Source organism: Megalops cyprinoides, chromosome 19 (genome assembly GCF_013368585.1).
Source record: "Megalops cyprinoides isolate fMegCyp1 chromosome 19, fMegCyp1.pri, whole genome shotgun sequence".
Classification (NCBI taxonomy): domain Eukaryota; kingdom Metazoa; phylum Chordata; class Actinopteri; order Elopiformes; family Megalopidae; genus Megalops; species Megalops cyprinoides.
Genome location: NC_050601.1, coordinates 24,477,644 through 24,500,187, shown reverse-complemented (window position 1 = coordinate 24,500,187; position 22,544 = coordinate 24,477,644). Strand labels below are relative to the sequence as shown.

Below are 22,544 nucleotides of genomic sequence, written 5' to 3'. Positions count from 1 at the left end.
TGGTCATGGCGGAAAAAAATCTCTCATATATGGGCACTATTCAATCTGTCCACGTTGGGGTTTGCCTCTAATGTTGAGTAGCGACTTTGTGCAAGTGTCTTTTTTTTACCACCTATCATAATTGCCCTGCGACATGTGAAAGACATTTTCTTAGATTCTTTCTCAAAGCTAGACTGCAATATTGGCAAGATTAATATGGGCATAAAATTACATAAAACTAAGGTAAACTCTACTGTGTGGCTTTATTTATTTTACTGTAGGCCTATTGCGATCTTCAGATCGGCCGAATATTATTTGAACACTAAATGGTTTGGAATGACCTGCCACGCTTTACAGGAAATTTGAACAATCACTGATGGGTACAGGTTAGGATACGGACAACAGTTCGTCATGTCAAATACTGTAATGTGACCTTTTCCCAAACATATAAGAATCATATAGCCTATTAACCTCATTATGGGATCAGACGACTTAAATGATATTTCTTGTTACTGCCACTGACAGCATTAGTTTCTTAATCCAAGCCTCGCAATTCATCCGTCGAAAGACATGATTTAATTGTTATCAGTTTATACTAAAAATACTGGGCTCTGCAATTAAAAAATAACAAGCAAAACTGTCTGCCAACCAAGTTTGGGTGTGTTTCTCTGAATTCTAGAAATTCTCGAAATCATCCTGAGAAATCAATGAAAAGAAACGCAATTCATCCGCTACAGGGTGGATCCGGTCTGCGCGAAGATAAACCATCGGCTCCTTTCCAGTGATAACAGCAGTCATTGAAACAGAATACCAACTAAGCCTTTAAGCTCTACCGAAATTTCACTTTCAAACTTAATAAAAGCTTGGTTCTCCCAAATGTTTCAATCACCCTTGTCAATTTCGTTGAAGAACAATGATCATAATAATTATCAGTAGTATTATTTGTAGTACACTTATGGTAGTCGTTGTAGTAGTAGTAGTGGTCGTGATGGTAATAGTATTCGCAGTCTCTTTAGTTCTCATTTGCTTAGCAGACGCCCTTAATTGACCTAGATTAATTTATTTACGTTTTATACGGCTGGATGATTTATGGAGCAATAAAGGTTTAGGTAATAACGGTTCAGGCATAATGCCCGCCTCTTCTACACTATTCAAAATGCTGTAAATCCCTAGTGTTCTGAGCCATTTTTGATGGCACCATCATGTATAAAATGCACTTGAAAAGTATCTAATGTTTCAATCCACCAAAGACGCGGTGATTTACAATCGTAAACTGTTGGAGTCGTCTCACAGGAAAACACATTTGAATCCAAAGGGGATAACTTAATGAATGAACATATAAAATACTGAATTGACGTTTTTTGTGTGAGTCACGCTTAGACGTAGGGTAGTCCATCAACATGCACGCGCTAGAACACCATGCAGGCTACAAAACAGGCGACGTACATGAGTTGTATTTTTTCAATTTGCAATTCAGGAAAAAAAAATCCTACAAACTGCTTTTTGCAGTCGACGTTACGTGTCTACAGTCAATTGTTCAGACGGAGATTATCCATATCTAGACAATTATGACTTTTGTTCCTTATTTTGCCATGTTTGACGAATTGCATTAAATAGCAGGCATAGCTTCAATAAACCTTATTTCATACTTAATCCAATCATTTAAACTGTAGACATCTTCCACGTTAGCAAAAAGAACAGGTTTAAAATTCTTTCTGCTTTTCTAAGCTCTAATGTGTGCGCTTGCACAGGTCAGATAATGTCATCTGAATGTCATCTGAGGTGACAGATGACGTTATCCTCTGACGTGAGACCTACAGATACCAGCACCCGCAGAATTTGAGAGATCGGGATGAGGTTCGCTTGGCAGCGTGAGTGCAATTGTTGGCATGTGTTCGTGCTGTGGTCAGACGTGGCCCGCCCCCTCATTCGTGGGGCGGAGTAATTCACGATAAATATAAGACCGTGTCCTTGAGAGTCAACAGATCATCTCGCTCAACAAACCCCTGAACCTTCAACATGGTCGAGTGGACAGAAGAAGAACGTAAAGCCATCCAGACCATCTGGGGCAAAATGAACTACGACGTGGTCGGCCCCGAAGCCTTAGGCAGGTAGGAAACGGCTTACCATTTCCAATATTTATGAGACATTGACTTCAAAAACATAAAAGCATTATTGCTAATAAATATACAGCAATTATTGACTGTTGAGGGTATTTAGTCTACGTCTTAAAAAACTGCCTCGTGCCTTTTAACTATACCTGAAATGAAGTGGATATTATTAGTATGTCTCCCAAGATATCTCCCCTGATGTGTCAGGGCTAGCATATGTGGGTGAAATGTCGGTTGTGAAGCTCTTCCAGCTCAGCACTCATCAATTTTAAATACTTTAAACAGTGACCTAATTTATACCAAGATCTTATGCACACCTATCACACCAGGCGGCGGCATGTTGCATGTGGTAAGCTGTCCAGTGCGTGTCACTTTAATGCAACTTTATGAGATGCGATTTATAATTGGTCTTTGGAAGTCGCGCTGGATAAGAGCGCCTGCCAATTTACTATATGTAGCCTAATGCTTCGGATCATTAATCTGTCCTAGCATTATCCTGGGAAGATGTAACTTTTGTATATGTATATGCCCAGACCTGTTTATTTATAAATGTATATATACATACAATTCTGTCTGGTCTAGGGTCATGTTCGTGTATCCTTGGACTCAGCGGTACTTTGGAGGGTTCGGGACCTTCAGCAGTGTCGAGTCCATCATGGGTAATGACAAGGTGCGAGCCCATGGAAAGGTGGTGCTGCACGGACTGGACCGCGCCGTGCAGAACATGGACAACATCAAGGAAACGTACGCCGAGCTGAGCGTGCTGCACTCCGAGAAGCTGCACGTGGATCCCGACAACTTCAGGGTAGGCAAAGGCTTTCAGCATCTGACACAAATCGATAAACCAGCGCTATTTTACCGTAGCTCTCACAGCTGCCGGGAAACTGCGAAACACAATATGATTCACGATTTACTTCGTACTTTCTAGATTCTAGCAAGCTAGCAAACACTGGCATTGCAATCCTTAAGCATTATAGGTAATTTGCCCAATGTTACGTACATTGCATATGTGTACCGGTGAGGTTTACTAAAGCCTACGAAACCACTTTAAATAACCACTCACAGAAACCAGCTCAGATAATTTGGTTGACTAAATAAAGTATGTGTTGTTTCTGTACCAATGAAATAATTATGGCTGAACTAGCTGTCAGTCGTATTCAGCGGTGCAAACTGTTAATGACATCCTGTTTTGTTCACTACAACTACTTATGCCTTTTTTGGCGGTGCTAATCCGTGCATATTGGCAGAACAAAAGTTTAGTGGAGTCACTCAGAGACTGAGTGAGCGACACTATGGTTCCAAGGACTGACCGTTGAAACCAAACACTCTACACAAAAATGCTCAACGATGGCAGCGGATGCGCCTTTGTTATCTACCTGATTTAAGCATCGTATAAAACTATCTACTCACCAAAAATGGCAGACAGCACACGTGTGGGGCTAACATTTTGTTCCATTTTCCTCCTTACAGCTCCTGGGCGACTGTCTCACAATTGTCGTCGCAGGCCAGTTAGGTAGCGCCTTCACTCCTGAGGTCCAAGCTACTTGGCAGAAGTTCCTGCGCGTTGTCATTTCCGCCCTCCAGAGGCAGTACCACTAAAGTTGCCTGCCTTCCACTCGACACAGCTTAGAGACAAGAAAAAACATAGAATTTATTTTCATGTGAAATGTTAAATATCATGCTGTGTTTTACTGACAATAAAAACAAACCACCATGCATAATTTTGTGTTCTGTGATGCTGCACTTAAGTCAGTCAAATTCATCATTCTTCTTGGCGTAATGAAGTAGTGATTCAGCAATTTGTAGTTTATTTGTCAGTAAAGATTAATAATTTAGTCGAAGCATGAGTGTCACCGTTCTGTGCACATGACTGTCAAGATGAGAAACTCAATATACCAGCCATCTCAGTCAACTAAACCTTTTCGAGTCCTGTTTATGGGAAGAAGGCACTGGTATATGGGAAGATTAAAGTCTAACTTTTGCGGTATAATCAGGCGTGGCGAGATTTCAATTACATCGGTAAACGTTGTCATAGAAATCGAGGTTCTTCGGGGGAAAACTATCGACGATCTATGCATAGTAACCAAATTCCGTGTAATGTCTTTGAATACAACCTCAGTGGCACCAAACCACAACACACTCTATTTATATAGGCCCTTTTCTGTTCTCAATACAATTCGGTTGATCTCTCTGCCGGTGACCGGCGGTAGGATTGATACGAAATGTTGAAAAAAATATGAGTAAAGAGGGAGCTGAAACCACATTCTGAATTCAGTATCCATTTGATTGTACTTTTAGCATTACTGTTACAAGGTTACCGTTACATTTTAATGTAAAATAATGTTTACAAATATCGTTTGCATCGGCACAGCTCTCATGGTATTTGGTTTTAGGCCCCGGTTCTCTTCTAAACGCTGGTGCCCGGAGCTTTGCTCTATGGGCGTTTGAAAACTGCCAATCGATCGCATCTGGTTGTATGCCGTTATGTTAATATCGACAAACCTTGGAATACAAAAAGAAAAACAAAAGTCTGAATTAAGCATATAATTTGGCTCAAATGAAAAAATATATACAGCAAAGGAAGCCTAAGACAAGACAAGGCATAATGTTGACTTGACAGAGAAAAAATATTTTTAAAAAACAATGTGCAGCTTATTATTGGATTTTACGCCCTGCCACAACAAGGGCGACCACGCCCGGTTAAGAAATGCGTTGTCATTAGTGCCGAGTGATGTTAGCTGATAAGTACAGCAGAATCGTCTCGAAACTTCTGTGAAAATATTTTACTTACCTCAGTGGAAAAGCTTCCAAAGCAAATTCGACCCATGTAATTGCAGACGTTTGTGTCCAAAACAAAGGCGAGACATCCATTAAAGTTGTCCAGAGAACTTTCTGGAATAATGCTTCCACCATGTTGATTTTGTATCTTAAACATCTGCGATTTTATTCATTCACAGATTAGAGCGGATGAATAACCTGCTTCTCCGCAACATCATGTGAACGAAGCACTGTCATTACATTGATAGAAACTGGATGAAGGTCGGCCAGTCCAACAGTTAACCTACTCTTTATTCTTTATTTTTGAGATTTTTTTTCGTACGCAGCTGAATCAAAGTCATGTCACTGTTCATACGTCAGATCACAATGACAGCAAAAGTCATTTATATTTGATAGGATGAAAACGTCAGCAAAGCCCGATTTTTCTCATTTAAAAGATAAGCTGGGAGCGAGCCAGCTAATACAATGACACAGCATAATAGTCCAGACAATCACAGCATCCCAACAGATGGTTGACCATTTGAAACATTGTTCATGAACACGCACTAGAAATTAGGTCATTGGAAAATCACATCCAAAGTATTTTGTCCTTCCTATAATGATTTCAGTAATCAGGATGCTTGCTCCGACATAATATTTTTCAACATCAAGATCATACTGGCCTCAAAACGTAAACAAATTTGGAAATATGTCCATATAACGTCGAGATAGAAAATATGTCAATATCAAAGAACAGATGAATAAACTATTGACACGTAAGTAGTGACTAAAACCGGCTTTAAGTTACATTTCTACCATTTCCGAAAATAACTTCGTCAAATAACATCAATGCACGGGTCTCAGTAGACAAATTGAAATATTCGATTGAGCTGAACGTGCCTGAACAGTCACTCGTGCAGAAGCAATATAAACACAAACAGCTCCTGCGTTGGCATTGGTCGTTGGCACGGAGTCTTGTCAGGTGGACTAGCTACAGTCACTATGAGTCTCACAGCTAAAGATAAAGCCATTGTGAAGGACTTCTTTGGTAAAGTTGCTCCGAAGGCGGAGGACATCGGAAACGAGGCTCTCTCCAGGTAACAACGGCTGCCGTAAATGACAGCATGTCTTATAACGTCGAGATCCAATTTCTGTTATTATGATGACTTTTTCTACAATCCAGATGCTTTTCTGTCCCACCAGAATGCTGGTCGTGTACCCCCAGACGAAGACCTACTTCTCTCACTGGAAGGACCTGAGTCCTGGCTCCGCCCCCGTAAAGAAACATGGTCTGACAGTCGTGACAGCTGTCTTAGATGCGATTGAAAAAATTGACGACCTCAAGGGTGGACTTCTCAATCTTAGCGAACTGCACGCCTTCATGCTCCGCGTAGACCCGGCCAACTTCAAGGTAAAGTCGAATGGGATATAGATGACGGCCTAAAATACGCGCACATCACTTAATTAGAAATGGAATTCCACGGGTTCTTCAGTAAAATGGATCCCTTTAATTCACATTTGTGTGTGAAGTTTATTGAGACAGGAAAAGGTCAGTGCTCGTTAAGAGGCTGCTTCACAGCGTTGTATTGCCTTTCACAGATCCTGTCCCACAACCTCCTCGTGGTGCTGGCTATGATGTTCCCAGATGACTTTACCCCACAGGTGCACGTGGGCGTTGACAAGTTCCTTGTCCAGGTGGCCCTGGCTTTGTCGGAGAAGTACCGCTAAAACAAGGACCAGCAAACAAGACGTGCTTCCACCCGGCAGGAAAACGAAATTAGCTTGTCTCAACGTGGAATATCAAACCATGTGTATGGTCGTATTCGCAAGTGGAATGAAGTCCCCCCACATGTATAGCCTATATCAACGTTTAAATTTAGGTCAGTGTTTTACATTACGGTTAATCAAATCCAAACCTGTTTCCCGTGTCTGCCGGTTGCACCTCTGGCTTAATTGTTGAGCCCGAGTCGTCCATCCCTCCGCCCCCAAAAATGGCTGCTTTCTCCTGTGTCACAACTTTTATTCAACTGACGTCAGTTAGACGTTGTATTCTTGGTATTGTACGTCACAAGTTCATTTCAACGAAGACATCATGTGGAAACGATCCTCTTGGGTGATGTGCAAAACCTGTGCCATATTGCATTACATAATAAAGAGTAAATAAACATCTCCAAATCACTGATTAATATCTGAAGCTGAAAATCCGTAAAATGATCTTGATGGGGAAAGCGTGCGTTGACATTTGCAGGAAGTACTTTTATTCATAGGGCTACTAATAAATGCTGGTCACTTTATTATGCTACGATCGACACAGGGTATTTGATCATTTTTTCAGAGTGTTCAAAAACCCGAAAGTAGCAATAATTACAGCCAAATAATTTACGACTTTTTGGTAACCATAATTTATGTTATCTGATAGTACTGTGTCCTCAAACAGACCTTGCTCTCAGCTGAGAACTGTCTCATTGTGGAACTGTACACATCCTGTCCCCGTACTGTCGCTATACTTGCTGTATGCACTTTTGTAAGTCGCTTTGAATAAAAGCGTCTGCTAAATAAATAAATGTAAATGTAAATATCCATACACAATATAAAAATAAATTAATACTAATCCATACCTTTGTCTCTCTTTCTATATATATACGACCTTTGCAGAGTAGATGCCCCACCTCTGTTCTCTCAAAGAATTTGAGGCTCTTCATGTCATAAATTGCCCAATATCCCACTAGAAACGGTTCAAATTTGTTTACCGTCACTCCAAAAAGTATTGAGGCTGTTGTAAAGGCAAAGGGCATTCCACCTCCTTATTCATACATTGTTTGGTGTTTTCATGTACAGTATCATCACCGTCTCCAGGCACATAGAAAATTTCGTATTAATGTAGGCTGTAAAATATGTTTAAGAATAGGCGCACGTTACTGATTACAAAACTTTATTATGGGATGTACATGGTCGTTTCGGCTCAGTAAAACGGAGTTGCCATTTTGTGCCAGTTTACAGTGCTTTTACTTTGGTTCAATAAAAGGGTCACGTGCGTAAAAGATTATCAGGATTATCAGGAGCAGGTACGTGCGCGGGGTCGGGGGTGGGGGTATAGGGGGCTCTTGCATACGGCACACACACGCACAAACGCACACACACGCGCTTCTTCTACTTCCAGGCAGTCACAGCGTTAGCTACAGTATTTACAACTCTCAGAACGAGTACGCCGATTAAGGATGCAATTAGTGCATCATGAGTAATTTTGCGGCAGATTTTTCTATTTCATGGCATGGGCGATTCGCGAATCCGCGCTGGTCTTCTCCGAAGATCGGCAGGTACTGCTCACATTTGTGGAAAACCGTGAGGTATACTTACTTTCTAGCCAGCCAGTGTTTCAGCTTTAAGAGTGGACAGAAGAGAACTAAAATATTTAACTTACAGTAGGCAAGAAGACAAAAACAGAGATTACCCACAGATGAAATATCTGTGTATTCTCAAGTGGACAGGGACACCGTGGATTTCCCTATGAAAGGAAATCAATAGCTTTCCCGACAATAATTTAGCTTGTACATGTAATTGGACCTTGATGACCTGAATTTGACATTTTTCAGCCAGTAAAGCATTTGAGAAAGAGCCCCCCCCCCTGGTGAAAGTGTTTAAATGGATGTACCAAGCATACCCCAAACAAATGACCCTTTATGAGGCATATTCATGAAATTTTGATATGGCCAATCAAACACTGTCCGTGGGTTTATTTTTCTTCTATAGAAGCACCCCATGGCCCTTTTAGGCACGCTTATTCTCATGCACATTTTTGCACACAAAATAAAGTCCAACGTCGATTAACCCAACATTCAGCAAGCGTGTCACTTCAGGATAAGACGGGTCTTTTCATCTCCAAGCACGAGTCTGGAAAAGAAAGTTAAAAAGATTCAGTGTGATAATGCCAATAAATGAAGCTGGACTATACTGTACCTGTCAGGCCCTTAACGCTCTGTTGTAATATTCAGACACTTGTGTAACCATTGGTCCATTTGCCCTGTTGTGTGTGCTTTCACCTTTATTCATTTGACAGCCACTTGTATGCAAAGCGGCTTACTAGGCCAATATGGAAAGCAACATCAAATGAAAATGACAAGACCTAACCACAGGCAACGGGTCTAAAGTGTAAAGTAGCACAGCTCCGTGCACAGTTCAGCTTCTATGTTAATTTCACCATGCCCAATTAGAGAAAACTCTGAAATAAAATACCATATATATATTTATGTACTGTTCAGTGCGAAGTTAATACTCAGTGCACATATAAATCAGCATAGCTGAGTACAGTGTGTTAGTTTTTTAATAGAAAGTGCTGCATCAGAAGAGTAATGTTGGATGTTGAGTTAGAACTAATGGTCTGTGATGAACAGTCTAAAGATGTGGGTTTTCAGGCTACACTCATAGATCTCAACTCTGCAGGCCAGACTGGTGTATTCTATTTTGTTTCTGTAATTATCTAAATTTGCATTGATAATGCAAAGGTAATGGCAACCACAGACGGCAAAAACCTAGGGGTAACCTTGGACAGCAATCTGTCTTTCAAGGCGCATATTGTAGCCACAACCAGGATCTGCAGATTCCTGTTATTCAACATCAGGAAGATCAGACCAGACCCCTCCAAATACTCAGCCCAAGTCATGACCCAGGCTCCCATCCTGTGACGTCTGCACCTCGCTGCTTGCCGGCCTCCCGGCAAATGCCATCTGACCACTGCAGCTTATCCAGAACGCAGCAGCCTGACTGACGTTCAACCCCCCCAAGCAGGCCCATCTGATACCTCTCTTTGAGTCCCTCCACTGGCTACCGATTGCCGTAAGGATCAAGTTCAAGACCTTGTTACTAACCTTTAAGGGACTTAAGGGATCAGCCCCCCAATACATACAGGACATGATCAAGGCCTACAAGTCAGTGAGAGCGCTCTGCTATGCTACCTCAGGTCGCCTCTGTGTCCCGAAATACAAGGGCAGCATCTCTCTGACCCGCCTCTTCTAAGTACTTGCTTGACACTGGTGGAATGAGATTCCTGCTGGGGTTTGTACAACAGACTCCCTGGGTGGCTTCAAGAGAAAGCTGAAAACTCATCTCTTCAAGCTTTATCTCTAGTCTACCTCCTTCTCTATCTGTCCTATCTATCCCTATTTTCTATTTAAAAAAATGCTCTATACCAGTTGAGCACTTAACTCAGTATCTTAATGACCTCTTGTAGTGCTTCTCGATAACTACTCTAAGCATTGTGATGCACTTATTTGGAAGTCGCTCTGGCTAAGAGTGTCTGCTAAATAGCGTAATGTAATGTAATGTAATTCTGAGCTCCTGGCCCTCTTACCTGACAAAAACTACAGCCACCAAACTGCCTGCTATGGGGCCGGCCCAGTACACCCAGTGGTATGTCCAGTAGCTGGTCATCACTGCTGGTCCCATCGCTCGGGCGGGGTTCAGACATGTCCCGGAAATGTCGGCTCTGTGGTAACAAGTGAACTATCAGCACATGGAGACTGCCCTAATTTGGTAGATCAATCAATCAATCAATTAATCAGTCAACACTCCCTCAGAGACTCACTCACTCAGACACTCACTCCCTCACTCACTCCGTCAGTCAACCCTTCAGTATAGACCGTTGCCATAGACACGCACCCAGCCAGAACGTTGATGATGATGGCGCTTCCCACCAGGAAGGGCACCATGGGGCTCTTGGTCTTGCCATTCAAAGCGCCCATCAGCACCACCACAGTGACCAGGCACGTCATGGCCGCCTCAGCAAAAATGGCCCGTGGCAGCTGCTCCTCTGACTGCAGGATGGTGAAGGCAGCTCCCGTGGCTTTGGCATAGTTCTCCTCCACCGTCATCATCTAAAAAAACTGATTCAGTAAGGGTTCAGCTCTCCAGGTACCGGTGTGGAGGAACTGCACTTTTAACCAGAAGGTTACAGGTTTGGGTCCTCCATGGGGCACAGAACTGCAGATAACATCATTCACATTTTAACTACCTCTATATACATTATCTCATTAAAATGCAATACATCTTATAAAACACCTTGAAAAATTATATGTAATAGGATAAACAATTTCACATACAGTAGTATATTTTTAAAACATGCTACACATATTGGCATATAGCAAATAGCTACTTCAGTTAGCAGGAGTGGAAAAACCCCTATGTCACTATACTAATGAATCACCTCAATGTTGGGCTGACCTTTGACATGGCAGCTCCGACTACCCCTCCAATCAGCTGACTGATAATGTACGGGGCCACCATGCCGAGCTCCACACCTCCACACAGGAAGATGGCAATAGTGAATGGTGGATTGAAGTGGGAGCCACTGTGCAGGGGGAGGGGTAACAGAAGGAGGTTAACTGCAGAACTTCATCTGGATCAACCGTTAACCTTGAATTCCAGTGCTTATTATTTACATGCTATCATGCATTATTTCATTAACTACTTGAAAAGCTTCTCTCTATAGAAGGCAACTTATATAGCTTACATTTCACACACCATTATGCAGCTGGATATTTACTGAAGCAGTTCAGGCGAAGTTCCCTGCTCCAGGGTTCAGTAGACTAGTGAAAGATATTTCAAGAACTCTTGGAGAAACAATGATGACAGCCATCAAGGTGGTTTCAAAAGCACAAGAGAGCATCAGTGTGTTTATGTATAATGGTGTATAACAATGCAGGTGGTATTCACTTCACCATCACTTTCATTAGTTCCATGTCCTTTATTAATGCTTTGTGGAAGGTATGAAAGATAACACCCTTACTGGATTTGAACCTGCAATCCTGCTGTATATCTATTTCCCTAACACCCACTGGGCCTCCTTCTTGGAAAGGTCTGTTTAATTTAGGACTGTAAATAAAAAAATATCTGTGTCATCTATGTGGATAATCTGACAACTCTAAAATAACACATTTGCAACTTAAATCTTAATATGACGAGTTACATTGTTCATTTTTGGACAGTTATATGACTGACTTTTCATAAACAATATGTTGTCACCTTAATTTTATTTGTTTAGCAGATATCATTTGGTTCACCTTTATGATTACAGTCAATTAACATACAGAAATCTTGTTCATTTAATGTGTTGTAGGCCTAATTGATAATGATACAGTAATTTAAATTTGAACTAAATCATGGATGATAGGAACAGTTTTTGTTTGCCAAAACAGTATCCATTATACAGCTTCATTGACCTTTATAATTTAAGAGTAGAATGATGAATATGCTCTTGTTTCTAATTTGTTCTGACTGCGTGCATTGCCAAAAGATAAATTCAGTTATAAACAACTCAGCAAAAAGCACACAATTATAGGTTTTAAAAGTTCAGCCTGAGATTTGCAGGCACATGACTTACATACTCCAGTGGCATTTCAACGAAAATTTCAATCCAAAATTTCAAACGACTTGTGCTGATACGCATTTAAACACTTTTGATAAAGACGAAATGACTAAAATGAAATGTAATTCGAAAGTCCATGTCTTTGAGTTTCACATTTAGTTTGACAGATTTACTTACCAACAGTAACAGATCTACTTAGCCAACAGTAAATTAAGCATTGTAAATAGGAAAGCTACAGGTTTGTGTCGTGAGTTACAATCAATAAACAATTTGCAAATAGAAATTACCAACCAAACAACATTCACGGACATTCATAATAAAAATGACGATAAGGGTAATGATGACCTATTTAAGACTGGGTGGAATTACAAAAGGTACTGTGGCGATACAATGTGCCAAAAATTAAACACAACGTGTAAATATAGTAAGGTAATGCTGCAAAAAAAAAGCAAGAAGAACGGAATAAGTCACAGATTACAGCTCTCGAAGGTCCTTGGTGCACGCACCTGATCTCTGCCATGCACGCCACCAACACCGCCACGGCAAGACCATGCACCAGCGCCGGCTGCATCCTCCCGGTCGCCTCCACGTTCTCAATGACCGAGACGCAACCGATGAACACGAAGAGCGCGGTCCCCACCAGCTCGGCGAGGCAGGGCTGGATCAGACGCTCGAACGTGTTCGGCGGCCTGCCGGCTTTTTTCGCGTTTTTAATCAGCGCCGTCTCCACGGTGCAAAGCTCCGTCTCATCCTCCGCCATTCCGTCGCAGGTGTGTATAGCCTCGAAGCGGGTACCAACGGGACTGCGCAGGATTGCTGCAGATACAGCAATCTGTACCAATATATAACCGTACACCTGCTAATCACCTGAACTTTGGCAAGTCTTTGGTGAGCATAAAACGTAATTGTTCCTTCGACCTGTCGTAAAGGTCGAAGCCCCAATTTCCTGCTCTGCAAGGTTTCAACACCGTGACCCAAATTTACAATACGTCAACCACACAGCCAGCCACACAACTTTTGTCAAAAGCTGGTTGCTCTTACACCTTTTTCCAACAGTAATTGAATCGATACGGGGAATAAAATGCAAAAGTGTTCTGAATGGGCTCTTCAGAGTACAATTCACTAACTGGGAGTTTATATATCTCCTACAGAACATGTATTAAATTTATTTTGTAAAATATACTGTAAAATGAAACGCTGTAATATATACTATCCAAACACATCCAGTTGCTTAAAAGAGAGGCTGTATAGCGGGATATACTGACACATGTTGTCATAAAATGTATTTTTAAATATATACTTCAAAGTATATACCTTACGTTTTGGGTTTATATTTTAATTTACTCTCATATATTTCATAGATATCATTTAGAGTTGGTAGAGATGGCGAATACCAAATAGGACAATACCAAAACACTGCAGTGTTAGCCGTTTAAAAGTAAAAATAAAAAGGGTAAATAATCCACTCAACCGCATAAAATACATCATAAGGAGGATCCTTACATCCTTACTCTGTCCAGCTTTCGTTCTCAAATATCAAATATATTAAGAAAAACCACGGACTAAAAACGAGCGACGTGCGTCACTCGAGGGAAGGGACAGATGTTTATTTCTTCCAGCCTTAACGTCCACAATAATCAGACCCTGAAATCGATACTATAACAACCGCTCCGTTAACTTCCAAATCTATACGTCAGTTACTGGGGCAAGTTACGTATTTAGGATAGCCCGGAATTCTGTAGCGGCAGAACCCGAATGGACGTAGGTAGAATGCTTGTTAGGTGAATGTTGCTTTCGTAATTCTTTATTAGAAGAAATAGCTTCTGTATAAAACTGTTAATAACAGACAAGTTACACGTTAATTGTCGTCTGTCCTCTTTCAGGTGGCGTTATACCATAGACCGCAACCATACTACTACGCCGCTTAGCTTGTCACCATAGCGTCTTTCGACCAGTATCTGGGAAAATTGGATTTTCATGTGTCTCCTGTTTAATGTCGTGTTGCAGTACAAACGATTTTTGTTTTAGTTTTTCATCCAAACCAATGTGTGTTTAAATGACTTGAACACTTTTTTTCCAAGTGCCTTCCCGGACGTGCCTGACAAGTTTTTTTTTATATTTTTAAGATATAATTCCCCATTCTTTTGTAATGGACAGTTTAGCTACATTTTTTTTTCGTTGACAGCATATCAATATGCTTAGGTCCTTTATCCACGGCAACGCATAGTGTAGAACTTTTATACATAAATTAGCAAAAACGTGGACAAGTAAACATCAACAAACAACAGAATGTCAGTGATTCCTAAGCATTTCATTCACAATTATACAACAACAAAGTATGTTTGACGCCCCTTTTGTTCTCCACCCACCGAAGTGACACGGATAACTGGATGGGTATAAATGGATAACTACACTCATTTCCCTTAAACATGAGTGGATTATTAATTAATTAAATACACTCTTTAATTTATGGCATTCAAGCGTTATAGCTAGCTGCCTGAGTAAAAAAAAAACCCAAAAATTTCACAACTACGGTGTGAATGTGATGGAAAACAGATCCAGTTAGGCGACAGCTCCAGCTATGGTCTGAAACTTGAGATACAACTCTCTTGGCAAGAATATAGCATTACAGGAATATATGAAATATATATCTAATATGAAATATTACAATACTGTCAATGTGCAAAAGGCAGTCTATCAAAAAAGAGATATATGTTACATTTACATTTGTAAAATCACTGGAATACATTCCTATATTAATGCATATATTAGAAAATTTCATTAATGGCTTCTTAATGTCATTTCAAGTATGAATTAAAAACCATTTTATACGTGTCATAAACAAATACCACTGTACCTAATGGGAGTACTTACAATAAAAGATACAGTTTGAAAGGGTGCTGCACATTTTGACACATACTTAATCTTATCAAATATATCTAGTGATATCACATTGTAATAAAGGCAGGATGAAGTCTGAAGTCTTTTGTATCCCTGCAGAGAGTGAACCAGTGACACGACATGTACAAGCCCAGCCTAAACGGTTGTTTGAAATGGTTCTAAATGGTGGTTCACTGCCTTTTTTTCCCCAAAATGATGAGGGGAAAGATCAGTTCATCCAGTTTGGGTAAAACAGCTGGGTTGAGGATATAGGTTATTTTTTCAGAATGTCCATCACAGCATTCATCACTTCAAAAGAACTCGGATAGCCTGGTCACCAAGCAGGAGTCTGCAAACAACAAATATAGAAAAATTAAGACTTTGTTGAAAGGCCAGGTCAAAACTCTGTGTAGACAGAGGGGTTGAATGGTTAGCTTCGTTTGACACATAATATCGCAAGTCTTGACCACCAGTCCAATATTTGACAAAAAAATCTGAAACTTGTCTGTTCCTGACCATTAATTGGTCTCCTTTGAAGTGTCTGACTTTAAAATTGCTGCTTATTATCCTAAACATAGGTAAATATGAAATCAAAATATAAGGAATGCATTTTGCCAATGCCAGCTATATTAATTCTTACTTTTGTACTTGTGTATTTCAAAATTTAAGTAACTCTACAATACTTTCCTTGATAGATGTGTGGCATTAAATATGGACGAGGCAATACATGTTATATTGGCTGATATGTGAAGTAGACCTCGACACACCAGTTGTATAAACCCTGGATTTTGCATCCTACATTTTGATACTTTCTCACAGAGGCAGCTCTGGTAATTCTGTAACTGTCATGACATTGTTAGGGTCACAGTATCATGCAAGCAGAAGTTTGCAAGTTTGCAAAACAAGGTTACCCTTGAACAAAATAGTTAAGCTTAAATAGTTTAGAAGATTTCTACCCATATAAATGATGACGATACTCTACCATGTAAGCTTTGTGTGAATAATCTTGGATAATGGCATCTGTCAAGCAAATGAGTAATACTATTTAAGGTGGACCAAGAGAAACAGAGAAGTGCATAATAGAAAGACGGCTGTGGAAATCAATGCAGAATTTCAGTCCACCTTATGAAGCTGGCTGTGAGCAGGGCCCCGCACAGAGGCCCTACCCAGTAGATCCAGTGGTAGCTCCAGAAGTCCGCCACCAGAGCGGGTCCGAATGCGCGAGCTGGGTTCATGCACGCCCCGGAGACCGCTCCGCTGGAATGCAGCAGCAGACATGGAGGACTGAGCAGGCTGAACGGGGAACTTAGTTTCCTCCTCACTGACACCCCCACTCCACCCCTCTCTAACATCAGAAAGGCACTGCAACACTGGACATCACTACCAGCAGTAATTATCAGTGTTAAAAATGAACTACATACTTCCATCACACAAATTTGCAGATACAGCTGTACAATGATCTTTAAGAACGGCGCTTCGTTTTATTATGTATCAGAAGGCGCTAAAAATGATCTATAAGATTGACATTACTTTACATTATACTATCGTGTAAATGCTGCTTAGTAATTATCCTTAAGCACAGGAAGCATGCCAAGCACGCATAACCTATCAATGAATTAATGCTTTACTGATTGCTTTACAACATTGCAGCCAATGAGAGGGCTGCAGTCCCAGGGTTCCCTGCCAACGTTTCATACCCGGCTAAGATGTCTGCAGCCACAGTCAGTCCAATGCAGAGAGGGGCCAGTATGGTGTGAGTCCTGCCATTGACCGCTCCCATACACACTACCATGGTTAGGAAAAGGGTCATGACCATCTCAGCGATGGTCGCCGGCAAAACCTGGGCGTCATCCCTCACCACGCTGAAAGCTGCCCCCGTAGCATTGGCGTAGGTCTGCGGTGTAGAAATGGCCTGTTCATGGAAGAGCGAGACAATGGCCACACTGTTATGTCACCCTTCTGCTGTGTAAGTCATTTGGTTGACATAAAGGTAGAATATTTCAAAACGTTATAAAGATGTCACACGTGCAACATTTTAAGAAATCTCAATTATTATGACTCTCATGTTTTTGCTCACATTGTTGACTACATTTTGAATTACATTACTTGACTGTACATGCTCAGAATGTTTGAAATTGCAATAACAAATATATATTGTTAAATATAAACGTGCAGTATATTTTTGACATATCTTTCTTAGGTGTTTCTAGCATTTATTACATTTTCATTGAGGTGTTATGGCAGCATCTATTGTTAATGAAATGTTCAATTAACAACTTCAGTATAATCCCATATACCAGAAATACTAACTTTGAGATTGTTTTTACATGTTATTGTAATCTGGAATACATTGATTGCAAGGCAGTCCAAAGACTATGGGCAATGTGTGGAATTTCGTAACTGCCAAGAGTGCATGTTTTTAACCCCAGCATGCGCACACACATGCAGACGCACACGCACACATGTATAGTTTATGTAGTAAGAGCGAATGGAAACAACAGCCAGTTCCTAGTAAGTATATGAAACAAGATAACTTATCAGACTGAGATAAACTCAAGGTGTAAGGCTGATGTATTTTTTTTAAATTTACAAGGATCATTAAGGGCAGAGGATTGTTTTTGACCTGCTCACATTTTACAGACCCAGAAGAAAGGTCTCTTTCATGCTACTTGATAAACTCTAACGCATACAGTAACACCATAACCAGGCAGAGAAAGCCAGGGTCATAAAGTAGGCTATGCTACCGACATCGCAGGCTGGGGCCACACCAGTTGCGTCGCGTGTCGCTACGTCGCTGAACTGCTGCGGCTCGCATGCGTGTGTTTGTCCACACCGCCAGCGTTGCTGCTGCGGCGCTGCTACTGCCAAACCTATCTTTCTACATTGAGTTTGCCTTTGATAATGGCCGTCAATAACAGAATGTCTGATTTCATTTGAAGTTGAATTTCATTATAAATTTGATTTATATTTGGTTTAGACAGAATTTGAACCGGATACAGGAAATGTTCAGTTAAAAATATATATTTTTTCATGTCTGTGACACATTCTGCAGATATAGACATTGAAACTAAAGGTGTAATGTTGCTGGTATATTGTCAATATGACTATCAACAGATCATCTTCACTGTCTACAGTGGCGATTCTAAACTTTTTTGACTGGGGTGGCCCAAGCGGAGCACTGATTCATTCAAGGGTGGCATGAGGATAACGCAACATCCACAATAACAGAAAAAGGCGCATAACGAATATTTATAATGCCCCCCATACACTAAAAGAACTGCAAGATGTGAAATTAGCACAAATACAATACAGGAGCTAAATCATAAACCATAAACTAACCATATGAAGACCATATTCAGAGGATGAAACTGCAAAGAAGGACAAACACCACATCTCACGTCATCTTTTTTATTTGAAGAAATTCAAATACATATCAACAAACACATGCCAACTAAATAATAAAAAAGATCCTACTCCTACAAGGCTTTTTTACATTAATGATTTACATTTAACTAGCTAGCTGCCTGGTGAGCTTTGTAGTTCATTATCAAGCTAGCTGACGTTAGCTAGCTACCTTGCTAGATGGGCAGATAGCTAGATAGCTAGCTAGATATCTTTGCTTGCTAGCAAGAGCAATAGTGTTGTAAACTAATTCACATACTAACAACCAATTACACATATAGAACTGCTGTTTCTTGGCTCTATCAAAACGTGTACTTAAAAGTTTGAAGTCAGTCCCGACTCCCGCGCTGATTTGAACCACCTAGTACATCAAGAAAAGTCCCGTCTTCGACCTGGTTGATGGCCAATCATAGACTAGGATTTTTGGGTGGCAAACCAGGATGGCCCGTGCCCCGGAGGCCCCACCCCCTCTGGCCCCGCCCCTAACTGTCTGTTTTTGCTGAGAACGGCGCGCGTCACGCGGGAAAATAGGCGACACGCCGACTCTCTAGATGAGGCGCCGATGCAGCGAGGCTCGAGCCGCGCCTGAGCCGTGCTGCTCAAGCGGGCTGTGTGGCTGCTCTAATCCACGGTTTCTCAATCAGTGGGTCGCGGATCATTCTATAGGGGCTCGCGAGACTTTGGTGTGTTTTAACCGAACGCGACACGAAATTTACGAGCGACGCGAATGCATGAAAAGTCAATGGCAGGAGGCGAATGGACGGAGTTCGACGCGGAACTGCGAACGACGCGAGACGGGCGAAATGAGCGTTCGCTTGAGTTAAAAACATGTTCGACTCGAACGAAAATTTCGCCTGGCGAAAGCCAATCAACTTCAAGTAGGGCTAAAAGCCACGCTCATTTTCCCAGAACTCTCAAATCAAACTTGCTAGCAGCGTGGTATAGTCAAAAATGCTTGCTGTGATGTGGCGCGAAATTCGCTTGTTCATTTTTCAGGCATGCGATCAAACCTGCGCGAGGAAAGCGAAGCTTAGCGAAGCGAAGTGCACTTCATAAAAGGCTCATTGCGATATTTGGGCGACAGTATTGTCGTATTTTCGAATGTCGTATGTCGCCCTTTCCCGAATTCCACCGTGGCTGGATATCATTTCAGAGCGGCAGTCTCAAGTGTCACATTAACGTGAGTAAAAAAAAAAATCAGTTTGCCTCATAGTCTGCCTAATGATTGAAAATGTTTGTATGTTTTCGTGAAATTAATTATAATAAGCATACACTGTACTGTAGCCTAGGTCTAAATAGGCATTTCAGTTATTTATTTGTTTATTTCTCCCCTTAATGGGTCGTGGATGACTGGCATACAAAAAAATGGGTCGCAGTAGGAAAAAGGTTGAGAAACCCTGCTCTAACCCGTTAACATGGGCGCCGAAATGAAAATCGACATGTTCCGCGACCGTCACGCACACTCGACGCAACTGGTGTGGCCCCGGCCTCACTGTCCACACGAGCACAATATTAACGAGCGCTTCGGCCGAGCTGAACACCTACAGACTGCAACACAAGGAAGTTATCTGTGGCACACAAAAAGAGAGCATACCAAGCCAATTTTTTTTGGGATTAATATGGTAGGTGAGTGCAAGAATTATGGCATGAGAAATCGAAGAAGTATCTATGGTCAGACCAATACTCGGTATAAAGCCGAGCAAGTGTTTCAGACGACATTTCCAACAGGTAGGCCTGTACTACCATAGACATGTTGACTGGTCCGCTCTGTCACTGGATTATCATCGTGCCAGGCTACGCTGCCACTTGTACTTTGTTATTGATAAGTTTTTTTTCCCCCAAGTGTTATGCGGGATTTGTAGTGTCATTACACTGTGTACTTACGTCGTTAGCACGTTATGGCAACGCTGGAGAAAATTTAGGTATGTTCAAAATTACGAATAATAATACTACTAATAATAATAATAATTGTACGCAAAACAATTGTATAATTGTAATAAAGAGCAACAAAGGGGAAGGTTCATTCAACCACATAATGAAAAGCCCTGATAAATACAAAAAATTTAAAGCAGCATTTTATTGTTTCTTGACTACTTTTTTATCACAGTTTGAAACAAAAAGTATGTAAATATTGAATTAATTTTTGGCAAATGTTACACCACTTTAAATGTATTTCGAATGCATTTCAATATAGTTCAGCACTTTCAGAATTTTGATATATTCAGCCCTCAGTAAGATCAAAAAAATTCATTTTACATTACACATATGTATGACTACACATCAGCTTTGCAATGAAGAGTGGATCAAGTGTATATCTTTGCTGCTGGAATCTCAGATTGACTTCGCTGTTGTGAAAGGGAGACCCGCACAATCAAAGCCAGTCATTTTTGTAAATCACTGATGGAGGGGTTCAGAAGCTATCTGCATAAATCAGCTCCCTGACAAACATTTCAATCACTTTATCCCTTTACAGCTCAGAGGAACAGATAAACCCCAATGAAGATGTTTTCACAACTCAATAAGGATTGGGATAAGGATAAGCTCCCTGGGGGCCGAAACCCAGGGCAGTTTTACTATTAACACTGAAATAGAGAACTTTGACTCACAATTATACACAAGTATTTCTCTTAAGCTTCTGTTCACAAAAACATGCTGCAGGGGAGTTCAAGGCAAGGAAATAATTGTGTGTTTATAGACAAAAATTAAGCTTTAACTTCTCTCTAGGTCAAAGCTAAGGACAAATGTTGACCAGTAGTGATTTGTCTTTTCGTGGTCATACAGAATGAAGAGTTTGCAAGGCAAAGTGGACCTACCTTGGCAAGGGCGGCCCCGATCACTCCACCGCACAACTGGGCAAGGACGTAGGGGACGAGCAGGACTAAATTGAGACCTCCGATAAAGAAGACGGAGACGGACACCGCCGGATTGAAATGGCCACCGCTGTGGGCGAGACAAGGGGCCACAACCTCTTGATACTGTGTTTCGGTGTCTTCAAAGTAATTTTGCAGATAAGGCACCCAAAAACATCATGTGGGAGGTCAAAGGTAACAGTGATAGGAAGTGATGCTCAGAGATTAACGCTTTGTTTTCAGCATTTGGATAGTGTATTCAAGGGTTAAAAAGAGACCCAAACTATCTAGAATTCAGCACTGAAAGGGAGCTCTACGATTTTGTTTAATGCGATCAACAGTACAATGCGGCTCAGTGATACAAGGCAGGCAAAATCAAATGCTAAAGAAGCCAATTCCTGCATTTCTTAACACCCTCTTAAAACTGGAAAAACTTGTGTACATAACCGTGTGGATTTTTGGAGTCATCCTATCATAGTGTGTCAAAGCTGAAAAGTTAAATTTCTGCCTCCCCTGGGGAGGCCGCAGGGCTTCCACCTCACCTGATGGCCCCGAAAACAGCGATGACAATGGCGAGGGCCAGCCCGTGCGCCAGGGCAGGCTGGAGTCTCCCTGTCCCCTCTGTGTTCTCAATGACCGAGGAGCAGCCAACGAAGATGAAGAGGGCCGAGCCCAGCAGCTCGGCCAGGCACGGCTGCACGTAGCGCTCGAAGGCCCGGGTGCCCCTCCGTGGGGTCGCCACGTCCAGTCCCGCCTCCGCCGCGTCCTCAGGGGACAAGTCAAACATCTCTGTCTTGGACTCCATCGTCAGCGTCTCGCAAAGGCTGCTGAGGGCACTGTACCTCGGGCTGCTCTTAAGCAGCGATGTGAGCGCCCACTGATAAGGCTCAGCGGTGAAGGGAGGGGGGGTTTGGTTGATGTAGGCGGTGATTTGCCAACTTCCAGCCACCCAAAATTTCCAGTACAAATATGCTTTTCCATGGCACATAACCCTTCCTGTTGAACAAGAACATTATTGTGAATTGCCACTAGGAGAAGACAAAAGATTCACAACTCAAGATAAATCTTTGACAATGTATACAGATTAACCATGTATTGTATGCAGAAGTTCCCTTGTCATACACTGTTCAGTCTGTACTTTTTGAGAGAAAAGACGAATATGGTCCCCCGTAATTGACATTTCATGCACATTCAGAATGTCATCAG

General features: G+C 41.5%; 4 protein-coding genes across 4 annotated transcripts; 2 read left to right on the top strand and 2 right to left on the bottom strand.

Annotated features, from left to right (window-relative positions):
- The first annotated feature begins 1,998 nt into the window (after window positions 1–1,998).
- LOC118794262 (hemoglobin subunit beta-2-like) lies at window positions 1,999–3,689 on the top strand. The gene is made up of 3 exons (XM_036552477.1): window positions 1,999–2,090; window positions 2,673–2,895; window positions 3,561–3,689. The coding sequence occupies exons 1-3, from the start codon at window positions 1,999–2,001 to the stop codon at window positions 3,687–3,689; spliced, it is 444 nt and encodes a 147-aa protein (XP_036408370.1).
- Window positions 3,690–5,849: 2,160 nt separating this feature from the next.
- LOC118794263 (hemoglobin subunit alpha-1-like) lies at window positions 5,850–6,575 on the top strand. Its single transcript, XM_036552478.1, has 3 exons — window positions 5,850–5,944; window positions 6,051–6,258; window positions 6,447–6,575. The coding sequence occupies exons 1-3, from the start codon at window positions 5,850–5,852 to the stop codon at window positions 6,573–6,575; spliced, it is 432 nt and encodes a 143-aa protein (XP_036408371.1).
- A 2,120-nt stretch (window positions 6,576–8,695) lies between these two features.
- On the bottom strand, window positions 8,696–12,967 carry aqp8b (aquaporin 8b). Its single transcript, XM_036553245.1, has 5 exons — window positions 12,714–12,967; window positions 11,064–11,190; window positions 10,503–10,717; window positions 10,195–10,329; window positions 8,696–8,738 (listed from the first exon to the last, which is right to left on the bottom strand). The coding sequence occupies exons 1-5, from the start codon at window positions 12,965–12,967 to the stop codon at window positions 8,696–8,698; spliced, it is 774 nt and encodes a 257-aa protein (XP_036409138.1).
- Window positions 12,968–15,393: 2,426 nt separating this feature from the next.
- On the bottom strand, window positions 15,394–22,143 carry LOC118793996 (aquaporin-8-like). The gene is made up of 5 exons (XM_036552130.1): window positions 21,881–22,143; window positions 21,303–21,429; window positions 16,785–16,999; window positions 16,210–16,344; window positions 15,394–15,436 (listed from the first exon to the last, which is right to left on the bottom strand). The coding sequence occupies exons 1-5, from the start codon at window positions 22,141–22,143 to the stop codon at window positions 15,394–15,396; spliced, it is 783 nt and encodes a 260-aa protein (XP_036408023.1).
- Window positions 22,144–22,544: the final 401 nt, after the last annotated feature.